The following is a 12,134-nucleotide window of genomic DNA, read 5'->3' as shown; positions in this document are numbered from 1 at the left end:
GTGACTTGTCCATTTGGAAGACATACAGAAAAGGGATAGAAGCAGAAAGAAACAATATGATGAGTTAGGTAGTGAAATAATAAAGAACTTTGAACTGCTCCTTGAACATCCCGATTACTTTCTCTGTGGGGGAGACATTGGTTCACATACAAATAGAACAGGGAGAAAATCTGCAGCAAAGTATCTTTGCTCATAAAGGACAGCAGCAATCCAATACTGTGTTATTCCGGCTAACTCCAGACAATAGAATGCTGCCAATGCTACAAAATTAAGACAAAAAATAAATGAGATAACAGGACTCTTAGGGTTGTGTCACTGTTGGGATTTTGGAGTTGAAGTTTCATTCCCAAAGAGCTGGAGTTCTGGGAATGAAGAGAGAATGGTAAATAATTATTTTTGACTTTTAAGCATAAAAGTCAAATAGTCTATAGCACATTTCATTGTGCTATAGATTATTTGCATTCATTCAGCACAGAAACATCACTGGGTACTCAGTGATTATGTCACTTCATTTCTATTTTATGTTGTTCAGCTGACATGACTGTCTTTTTTCTTTTTGCTCCGAACTACTGCATGTAAATAACCAACTGCAATGATTAAGCTTATTTCTTTAAGAAATGATTATGGCCAGGTGTGGTGGCTCATGCTGTAATCCCAGCACTTTGGGAGGCTGAAGCGGGCAGATCGCTTGAGTCCAGGAGTTTGAGACCAGCCTGGGCAACATGGTGAAACCCTGTCTTCCATCGCTACAAAAAATACACAAATTAGCTGGGCACCTGTAGTCCCAGCTACCTGAGGGCATCACTTGAACCCAGGAAGTGGAGGCTGCAGTGAGCTGAGATTGCACCACTGTACTCTGGCCTGGGTACCAGAGTGAGACCCCGTCTCCAAAACAAAAGAAGAAAAAAAAAAAAAAAAAAAGAAGAAATGATGTATGTTTACCCCAATCAGAATTTGATCCATTTAGTATTCTACCTAATACAAGTAACACTGCTTTCCTGTGCCTTTCGTTTATTTTCCTAACTTTTCTACTCTGGTGTGTTTTTTGAACAAAGATCAACTTATGATCTCTTGATGTCTCTTTTTAAAGCCCAAGAAGTGAGGATTTACGTTTTCAAAGCCAGAAAATCCTGCCCTCCCAAATCCTCCCCACCAGGAGGAAGTTGTTACGGTTCATATTGCCTTAAAAAGAACTAGAGTGCAGGCTGCATGTCTTCAAGGGACCAAAACTGTTAGTAAAGACAGAACTTTGGGACAATATTAGTGGACAAGTCTTAACAGATACTGATTTGTAACTGCTTAAAATTTAAAAAGAAAAAAATGACAGTAGTGCTATGGTTTTGAAAATCAGTGAATCCCTTTAGGGATTTTATACAATCCCGCCCTCCCCCGACTCCCTTTCTTCTGCAGTTCTCAGTTCTTCCAGCAGGTGTCCCTATAATCACAGAACAGACATTCCACAGCATGGTATGTAACTTTATTTTTCTAGCGTAATAATTTAAAGTATTTACACACTGCACACTCACTGTTTTACACAGATACGTATTCATATATCTATGAACCACATCTAAAGGTTTCTTTGCAAAGACTCGACACACTGTGGGGGGGTTTCCAAGCATAACAAAGAGGACAACAAGTTTTGAGTCTTTTAAAGACAGCCATGTGGAGCATCTGTGAAAACCAGTGTTTTCCCCGCTTTAAGCTCCCCCAGGAGACCTCTGAACAGCTACAGCCTATCTACATGTTGGCATGACTTGAAACTCTTCTAACTAAGGTTTCAAGAACCAACATGTGCAAGCAGCATTTTATTTCTAGAAATCTCAGGAGAAAATAAACCTGGCCCTTATTTAGAGAAGTAAATCTATTTCTGAAAGTAATCTGTGGGGACTGTTTTACAGGGACACCGATTATAAGGGGAGAATAGCAAAATACACTATTACTAGTGATGCAGGGTGCTTTGAAGCGTCACTTCCAGCTACATATGGCAAAATAACCCAATCTTCGTTTCCCAACTATCAGTAAGGGTGGTTTTGTAATTTTCCCTGTAAAGAGCAAAGGTATATTAATCATATACACTCTAAACCCAGATCCTATAGAAATTTATTCTATTGCTTTTACTTCACTTTCGTATTATTTGCACAAAAATAGTGGTTAAAGTATCCTCTGTATTTTTCCTCACTTGTACTACTCAATTATAAAACAAATTATCAACAATAGCTTCTGAATTTGGTACATGGCTCCACAGGTGAACAAAAAAAGCCACAGTTCAGAGCTGATGGTCAGTCCCTAGTCCAGCTTCTGTAAAAGGAAGGTGGCTTTAGGTTTCAACTCTCTACAGTTGAATCTCTATAAGTAAGAAGCAGATGCCCTCCTTATTTTCCCAAACTGCCCAAGATTATTCCTATAAACACAAGGTAGAGGTTTGCCACCTCTACATGAATTCACAACTCCACTCTGTGACTGGATGGCACATCAGTTCACTAAGAAATAAAACTTTACAAAACGACATCCTCTTTTTCCTGCCAGTCTAGGCCTCTGGCAGTGTCACTGATCAATAGGACATGGCAAAAGTAACTAACTGGACAACTAAAACTAAGCATAATCTTGGCATAAACTACTACAGTATTTAAAGTTCGTACCTTTTATTCCTGTTTATGTAAACTTATCAATAAATTATTAAAGCACAAACTGTATCACTTCTTGTTGGAACCAAAGATTTACATCTAGATATAACAATAGAAATCTACCTATCCTGGAGTTAACTTTCTCAGATTACTGTTCCTGCCTTTTGCTGTTCTTTTCCTTTTCCAAAGGGGTGCCAACAATGGAATGGAAAAGGCAAGGAGAGATCATACTTTATAGAAATTTCTCTAAGTTACAATGAGCAACTGACTAAATCATATTCAACTACAGGTGTGAAGAGGGAGAGTACCTGACTTCAGAGACCACCTGGGAAGCAGCACAATGCTTAGTTAACAACAGTATCTGGATTAAGCAGTGCCGAAGTGGCCACACACTGAGTCAGGCCAAGGAAGCTTTTCTGTCATTGCTGCCCCACTCTGTTCCACTTTGCATGCAGACATATCAAAGACTGTGATGAAGATCATGGTGGACAAGGAAGAATGAAAAACTTGGTGATGGGATCTGGACCTCTACATTAGAGAAAGAACCTAGCCCCAGTTCTTTGGATTCGTAAGGTGAGGTTGAGGAGGGCTTAGTGGAGGTGGAGACAGGGAGAGCTGTGTGTTTCTGGGTTTGACAGCCAAGAAAAGGTTAAGATCAGGGGCTTGCACCAGTCATATAGATTTAAAAAAGAGCAAGGCATGATAATTAGTAAATGTACAATTTCATGTTTTAACAGAAGAGTCAGAGGAAAACAGACAATTTAAAAGGGGCATGGGATGAGAAAAAGTCTGGGAGTTTCTGAGGTCTAGTAAGATGCCTGGTACTTATCTACGAAAACTGCCATCACTACACCCTTTTGACCTACAAGAACAACGGTTGCTATGGTTCAAACTAATACACTGTATGGGCTCAAATATATAAAATATATAACAATTAGAATTGAGAGTAATCAGAATACCAATAATACCCTCCCTTCTGAAAAAGTAACAGCTGTTAGAGAGGAAGAGCGCTTTTGAAAATCAGTGTTTAAGAGTCAAAGCACCTGTAAGGGAGAGTTAACGATCCTTTCAAATCAAGTGAGGGCAGAAGGGTGAGGGCATAGTTCAAAGGAACAAGGCAGCTCCACTGGAAGGAGGCGAGTAAAAGCTGCACGCCATGGCAAATCAGTAGCAATGGGAAAAGGCAGGAGGGTACAGCCAAGAATAGCTACAAACAACTGGTCACTTCAAAGGAAACGCTGCGTATGGGTGTCTGTGTATATGTACTACACATATTAACCAAGCACACACATAAATATTTAATATATAAAAAATAAAGTGCTTTCTAACAGGTCCCTGGGCAGGGACATTATAAAACATTTCACAAAACTGCAAAACAAAATTGATACAATCAAAGAACACTACATCCAACATATGTGAAAACAGCCAAACACAGTATGTACAATCTGGTGGGTGTCCCAGGACAAACGTCCTGTCATATACATGGTATATACATATATACTCTTTTACTCAATATATTATGACAATACATATTTTAAAATTTTGTTATAGACAAAAAATAAAAAAACCAAAAGACAACCCCTACAAAAACACGATAAGGATCAAGCATGTGAGTCCTAGACTGACAGACAATTCACTGCCTCCACGGGGAGTCCCATTGCCACTGCTGGGGAAAATGTGCCAGCGTTCCTTCCTCGGGTGCAGGGCCTCCACGTCCTCCAAGGCACTGTGGGCTGCGGCGGTAAAGTTGGCATCACCAGTGGTGAGCAGGTCGAAGACACAGGACTGGAAATAGATGTCCTTCACTGGCATCTTCTCATGGCATTGAGTGCTGGCAGTCTCCAGTGTGTAGCCAGGCCAGGCCTGCACCAAGGAGGTGCGAGGCAGGCTGTGTCCCAGGATGGCAGACACCTGGCCCTGACCATCATCGATGCGTTCACTCACGGGGCAGCCATTCATGCACAGCTGCAGGTCCTGGCTCTCCTCGTAAGACATGGCCAGGTCTTCAGGCATACGGATGGCAAGGGTCAGGTAGCGACCCACTTGCCGTACAAACACTGTGGTCCCTATATAGAGGGCGTGCATCTCCACATAGTGGCCACTCTCCCTCTCCACGACACGCAGGCTCTTGGCATCGCCGTCCCCACCACTGGTGGTGCCATCCACAAAGGCGGCTGGCAGGTCATCTGTCACAGCTTGGTAGACTTTTTGATCTGTACACTCATGGTGGGCTTTGAAGATAATAGTGATCTGTGGGAAGGAGCATGTACAAGGTTTAACAGAATGGGAGGGAAGCAGAATGGGGTAACTCTCTGTAGCAAAAGCTCCCATCCATTTTGAAGTTGAATGGCTTAAGGCAGTATCTCCAAAATGGACCCAACTGCTTGTACCTCAAAAATGGGTATCACTTTCAGAAAACATTTTTTAAAGTCCCATATATTTAGAATTAAAATTTAACATAAATCCAGGCAATGTACATCAACACAAAACTTTTTACTTTCCTAAGAGAAAGAGTGCGAGCGAGCAGTGTTGCTATCAGAATATAAGGCTTTCTTTCCTTTTGTTTTTTTTGTTTTTTTTTTTTTTATGAGGGGCGGAGTCTGCGCTCATGTCGCGCTGGACTGGAGTGGCAGTGGCCAGATCTCCAGCTCAGCTGCAAGCTCGCGCCTCCCCGGGTTTATGCCGCATTCTGCCTGTCCTCAGGCCCTCCTGAGTAGCCCTGGGACTAGCAGGCCCGCCGCGCCCAGCCCTCAACGCCGGGCTAAGTTTTTGTATTTTTAGTAGAGACGGGGGTTTCACGTGTTAGCTCGGGGATGGTCCTCGATCTCCTGACCTCGTGATCTGGCCGTCCCTCGCCTCCCAAAGTGCTGGGAAAAATTCACAGGCTTGAGCCACCGCGCCCGGCCTCTTCTTTTTGTTTTAAAGTGAGCGGGGTCCACTCTCTGGCCCAGGCTACAGTGGCCGGTGGCCCATATTCATAGCTCCACTGCAACATTCAAACTCCCTGGGCTCAAAGGGCATTTTCCCACCTCAGCCTCCTGAGTCCACAGGACTAAGGGCATATGCCACCATGCCTGGCTGATTTAAAAAACTTTGAAGTGATGGGGTTGGTGGGGGGCTGGACGGGGGGAGGGAGGCGGCAGAGGTCGGGGGTTCCTCGCTATGTTGCCCAGGCTGGTCTTGAACTCCTGGCCTCAAGTAATCCCCCCACCATCATCTCCCAAAGTGCTGGGATTACAGGCATGAGCCACTGTGCCAGGCCAGATTATGGGCAATTTTTATTGATAATTTATATCTTGTCTCCTTCCACAGTGGATGAGTCATGGCATAGTTCTGAGAAAAGAACAAGGTTCGTTTCTAAGTTATGATGCAGAAACTTTAAGGGGCTTAATTAACAATATACCTAACAGAACTTTGCTTCCTACAAAGATTCTTCATAGAACTAAAAAATCATATCCCATGACTCACCACTACAAACTTACTCATTATAAATACAGAGAGAAAGAGTTGAGGAGGGGGCACCCCAGTAACAGCCACCACTCATGTACCCCAGGAAAGATTTCTATTAGTCCCTTAATCAAATGTTTCACATCACTGGCTAATCCCTGTGCCAGGGAAATCACCTGGCAAATATAGCTCCTAAGTACTGGCAGAGACTGAATACCCTAAACTTAGTTACAACAAATGTTTTCCCAAACAGCACCAGAGTCCCTTAACTCCTCAGAAATCTTTTCCCCGCCAACTCTCAATTCTCCAAACTAAGCACATAAATTCATCAAATAAAAAACATTACTAATAATACAAAAGCCTCTCTTTTGTAAACCCATGTTCTTTCCAGCAGAATCCTTTAATTAGAACAGTTATTTAAAAACCTTGCACACCTTCACCTCCAACGTATCCAACATCTGTGGTACAGGTGGTGGAGGGAAGGTAACTATGAAGAGATAGGGGCTGCTGTGTCACACACACAACAAGGAGAACCTATTTCAAAGAAAAAAGACCACATTTTGAGATTTGTATCACTGCTAGTTACTGAGGTAACAGGGTTCTCTCTTCCTTCTTGAAAAAATAAGAACTATCAGGTGATTTCAGTCAGGAGGAAGGTAGACAGGCCAAACACCCTATGAATTACCCTGGATGGAGGAAACCTACCCCCTGCGAGGAAACTAATCAAAACAATAGACCCTTGTGAAAAAGACCAGAAAATGGCCCCCCCTGAAGTCCTCACCACCACCCTCAAGTTTATGTCTGAAGTTTTTCTCTAACTCGGCCAGCATTTGCTCACACTATTTAATTCCACATGTTCCCACTGGTGTTACTTGACTGGAATTTTCCAGCCATTTCATTTTACTTCAGCCAGTTATAAAGCCAGATCTGAACCAGCTGCACTGTAGCAACTGGTTAAATTCATATCCGTTGTTTGCAGCTGCAACTAAAAGCCAGACAATGTACTATGAAAATCCTGGGTTTTCTCCCTTCCTAATTACCCTGAGCCACAACTTGATTTCACTACCAGCCTTCTCACATTTCAACACCTTCTTAACAACCCAAAGGAGGTGCATCAGAGATGATTTCAGGAAATTTGTTGTGCATCCAATCATAGGACTTTTCAGAGTGAGTGGGGGTTTGCAGCTAGATATCTAACGGGGCCATAAAATAGCTTTATCTGGTGAGTCTAAAATCAGTTGACAAGTGTTTTTTTAAGGCATGCTGGGATCCCTTGGAGATGAAAAGATTGATTCAAGAAAATCTTACACCTGAAAAAACTGAACGTTAACAATATAGACGGCTAAAATAATAGTAATAGACTTTTTATATAATCACTATGATTATTTTCACTTGTAACATCCACTCAAAGATTAAACTCTTCAACAATGGCTAATTGGTCTCCCTAGTCTAACAAACCTAAAATTTAAACCAACTTGATATTATGTGCAAGAACTACTTTTTTGTTCACCTTAGGAAAAACAAAGAGGATTTACTTGTGTTGGGCCAAGAAAGCAAAAGTAACTGATTCCAAACAAGTTTCCAAAAAGCAAGCAAGGGTCCATATTGAGATGAATGGAATGGTTCCATTCGTTTCACCATGACTGTGTTTTTCATTAAGCACAACAATTCCAACTCAGGAACTCAGGATTCATTTCAAACACCTCCCACATTATTGTCTCTGCTATGCCAGTGACATTAACCATAACTCCTACCTATCTAGAAGCTTAAAACTTGTCTTCTGCTCTAGTATCTACACCTACAAAATATTCTAGTTAACCTAACAGATTTGTCTTTCCAATTTACTAGTAGTGATTTGCTCGGTGACAAGTGGATATTTCTCGTTTCCCTACCGAGCAAGGTAATTTGTACACAGAGCATATGTGTAGAATTATTCCTTGAATCAAAATGCTGAGGGTGATGAATTGATTGTAAAGCATGAGTGGGTTTCCTGAGTAGTCCCTTATAGTTTAAATATGCACTGAACAGGTACCTAGAGATACAATCAATGTAAATTTAGAAAACACTGGGTAATAGTTTCACATGACTTAAGTTTTATAATGCAATTTCATTCCTCATAACAATTACAACATGAGCTTTTAAAAGGCAAGCACTCAGCCAATGAAGGGCAAGAAATTCCTTTTCAGACTGTCTTCCTCTTCAGAAAAGCAAAATTTATTCATTCTTAACTCTTACTTTAGAAATATGCACAAAAAATTTAATTGGTATTTTAAAAAACACCAAACTTTTAATATTTCCAGCTAGCAGCCACTAGAAAATAAAAATTGAATATTCAAAATTGTATTTCAAAAGCTCACACAAAGATAATTTAAAAACACTAGCTATGCTACTTACTTTTCCCCTCTATGAACGAATCTATATGCCGTCATAACTCAATTTGGCACATCTGTTCTATGCCACACCATTTATTATTGATAGATGGCATTTCTGTGCATTTAAAACATCAATGCCTTTTGTTAAACCTCCTCCACCCAGCCCCTCTCAACCCCCACCTTAGACCAACTACTCCAGTTCTCTTCATTCATTTTTAATGTTTCACTCTCCTAGATCTTCACCACCCACAAGGTTTATTAGGAAAAGAAAGACAGCAGCTACAAATCAACCTTTCTACATGAAACAGGCAACAAGAACTTACGAAGGTTTGCTGTGAAATAATTCTAAGAGGCACCTGCCTCTCCTTTCCACCAGGAGAAAAAAAAATATATATATTAAATGAAAATGAGGTAGGCAACAAGGAGGGAAATACACAGGTACTGCCTCGCCAAGAGATACAGAGGTATCTATCCAAGGCACAGCAGCCTCGCAAAATGCCACAAACAGGTTTTAAAATAGCAGACTTCCCAAATGGCTGTGCACCTTGACTATTTATTTGTGCATAATGTATTTTGGAAGAAACATTTATCTGTGTTTAATCAGGCCATTTGACACTGTGAGTGTAGGACTTTTCTGGAATCCTCAAATATGAGAACCAGACTTTAGGAGCTCTCATCTCTGGGCTCTAGCTTGGTCAGTAAACTAAACTGAAGTAGTCACAGAAACTAGCTTGAAACACATGGAAACATAATTTTGATATGCACCTGGTTAAAATTCTGCTGTGTCAAAGAAGTCAATGAATTGTATTTCATATAATTAGCTGATGTGTCTACTTTGCCATATCCTCTGGGTGCAATGATAGGTTGAAAAATAGAAGACCCTAAGGGAGAATAAGAACATGGTGCTCGCAGCCCCTTTTACTCTTAACACATGGTAACAGCATGCAGCCTCTACAATCAGTCTTCCCCAGTGAATAAAAAAGAAACCATTCCAACAAGAGCACATACTTCAAAGGAAAAAAAAATACACATGCTCTCTCTCCATTCCTAAGAAACCCAAATTTTACTTCCAAGGGTCGATTTTTCTAAATGTTAAGAAGTTAGAGACTAGGATGCTCTGAAGCACCTAAAGGAAGCAGAGGCCTTTGAAAGCACCTTCAAGTGTCTTCCCTGGTCCCATTCCTCCCTAGCTGCCAGGGTAATTTTGAAGTGTAGATCTTGGCCAGAGCAGAGGAACTCTGTCCAGGAAGGGTGGCAACTGTCCCCTGGTTACATAAAAACTGGGGAGAGCTCTGTCTCTCCCTTGAGGGGGGGAAAGAGGTATATTGATTTAGAATAACTCTTTCTGAACAATTTCATGCAAAATTCAGAAGAGTTTTTATATATGCCATGTTTAATAAAAAAATACCGGACTAGAAAATATTTGATGTCATTGATAATTTTCCTTTAAAAATTATGAAAAAAACTGTTAGGAAGCTATGAACTCAATGAACTGGGATGTAATTTTACTATCACCACTCAGCCAATGTATCAAATATCTTATAAAACAAATATCTACCGGAAGCTGAACTTAAGATCCACAAAAATACATTTTGTTAAACAATTTTATTGGACTAGGACAAGATACTAACAGTAAGACAGTACCTGTGTTTATGAGGTGAGTAGCAGATTAAAACTCATACTGTGGACTCCTTTTAGGGCTTGAATGAGACTAAGAAATGGGCTACCTTCAAAAGAGGTATCAGTTTCTCTATCCTCACGTCCCTTTCCACAGAGCTTGGAGCACTTACAGGATCCAGAGAAATGGAATGGACCAAACTTATTCTTCAGTGTTGCCCCAGGTAATAAATACATGCAGAAACAGGGGCTGCCTTGGCTTCAGAAGGGGTACTTGGCAGCAGATAGAGAACGAAGAAACCAAACCAGAGGGGAAGGCAGCTAGGGTGGTCTACAGAAGCAGCATCAAGCTCAGTGGCTAAAAAGAGAATGAAAGGGAAGCTGGCCCCGGAAAACACATAAAAGGAACAGGAACAAAAATGCTAGCTTCCCAAGAGTAACTTCTGTACAATTAAGACAATGAAGGCTGGAAGCATAAATAGGTGCAGAGATAGGCAAACTGGCCCACTTCCTTGTACAGACCAGAGCAATGCTAGGGTGAGCATGAGGAAAGGCCTTTGTCCTGGAAATCTCGGTCATTCCAAAAACTCCAAATGGAACCTCTCCCTTAGCTTGTCTGTTGTGTTCGGACTCTGCATGGTGAGGAGGCCAGCAAGTGTAGGAACTCACTATGTGCCCAGATATGAAGTCAGGCCTGTGTGGAGAGTATTACAGGCCCAGGATGCCACCTTGCTTAAGACTAGAGGCTAAAAATATTTTGAACGGTGAGAGTCCGGGTTGGTGGCGAATCTGTAACTCTCAGCCGAATCTGTCCTAGCAGGTCTTGCCTTCAGGCACTCCCCCTCCTGGTGGAGAGAAGCTGCAGAACTACAGACCCGAGGCTCTACTCTGGGCCTTGGTTCAGCACAGCTGTTCTCCAAACCGATGGGATTAGAAAACCACAGCCTCTTGGATCATTTTTCAGCTTCGGGAGGTGAGCAAAAAAAGTAAAAGGGCTTGAAGGTCTTCACAATACACTCACTCTGTCACTTCTAGGTTCAATTTTAAGTCGTGAGGGCTTAAAGAAAAAAAAAGAAAAGGCCCATGAGAACTCAGGAATGAGGTGGTTAGAAGTGGTCACCATGCATTTCAAGAAGTCAGTTAACTGAAATCCTACAAAACAGTATCTTTATGTCTGCATTTTCCTTGGGTAGGGAGAGGGGAAGACCTCAATACCATGTAAAAGCACGTGCCCGTACATCTATGCATGCACACACACGTCTTAAATGGAAACTGACCCCCATTTCAGGAGCACACGCAGAGCAGATGAGAAGTGAGTTTTAGACAGTGTCATATCCTATCCACAGTATACATGCTATGTCCCAACTGGAAAGAACCCATGTTCTTTTGGCTCCAACTCTTAAAATAACCAGTTAACTGGGGCATGAAAAACTCCTCTTTCCATAGAACCAGTTTCACCTAAACTTCTTTCTAGACCCAGTAGCACTGTGATTTCACTGCAAGGCTGTCCAGTTCAAGTCTGTAACTTAGATGTATGTTAGCTTTTCTTTTAAGTGATCACTTACTGACAAGTTGGCCAGCTTCCTTGTCAGTATGAAAAAGTCCTTAAGTTACCCCACCCACAAGAACACAAAATTCAAAACAGTGGAAGAGCAAGTTCTACTGCAGTCAAAACAAAAACAAAATGGGTAAGGTAGCAGTTTTCATTGTTCAACACTGTAGGTAACTTTTCACATGCCACATTCCACACGAGCAGAAACTGGTTAGCATTAATTGAAGCCAACAAAAAAAGGACCAACCACTCAATGTTTCCTTCTCGCCCCCTCCCCTCAAAATGTTGACTCAAAGAAAATTTAACCAGGCAGAGAGACATTTGGAAACGTGACAGAAAAACAAGTTCTAACTCTCAGCTGTGTATCAGACTTGGCCTCATGCCTCTGGTTTAAACTATGGAAGAGTGTGGATTTGTTTTAAAGCAGTAGAGCCCCATAGCACCCTCATGGAATCTTGACTGGCTCACACAGGGCTAGGCGCTGGGTTAATTTCACTTACAAACAGGGGGGTTCTGAAGGTT

At 41.6% G+C, this 12,134-nt stretch overlaps 1 protein-coding gene across 3 annotated transcripts in view; it reads right to left on the bottom strand.

Annotated features, from left to right (window-relative positions):
* Positions 1-1,455: 1,455 nt before the first annotated feature.
* The window catches only part of RGMB (repulsive guidance molecule BMP co-receptor b), a 28,070-nt gene continuing 17,391 nt past the window's right edge, over positions 1,456-12,134 (bottom strand). For all 3 annotated transcript variants that reach the window (XM_017890743.1, XM_017890752.1, XM_017890740.1), the window contains exon 5: positions 1,456-4,874. In XM_017890743.1, coding sequence (XP_017746232.1) covers positions 4,206-4,874 — 669 coding nt within the window. In that variant the 3' untranslated portion in view covers positions 1,456-4,205. The remainder of the gene's footprint in view (positions 4,875-12,134) is intronic.

The sequence above is a fragment of the Rhinopithecus bieti genome, unplaced genomic scaffold, assembly GCF_001698545.2.
Source record: "Rhinopithecus bieti isolate Rb0 unplaced genomic scaffold, ASM169854v2 scaffold_1527, whole genome shotgun sequence".
NCBI classification, from domain to species: Eukaryota; Metazoa; Chordata; class Mammalia; order Primates; family Cercopithecidae; genus Rhinopithecus; species Rhinopithecus bieti.
This window is presented reverse-complemented; position numbering and strand designations above follow the sequence as displayed.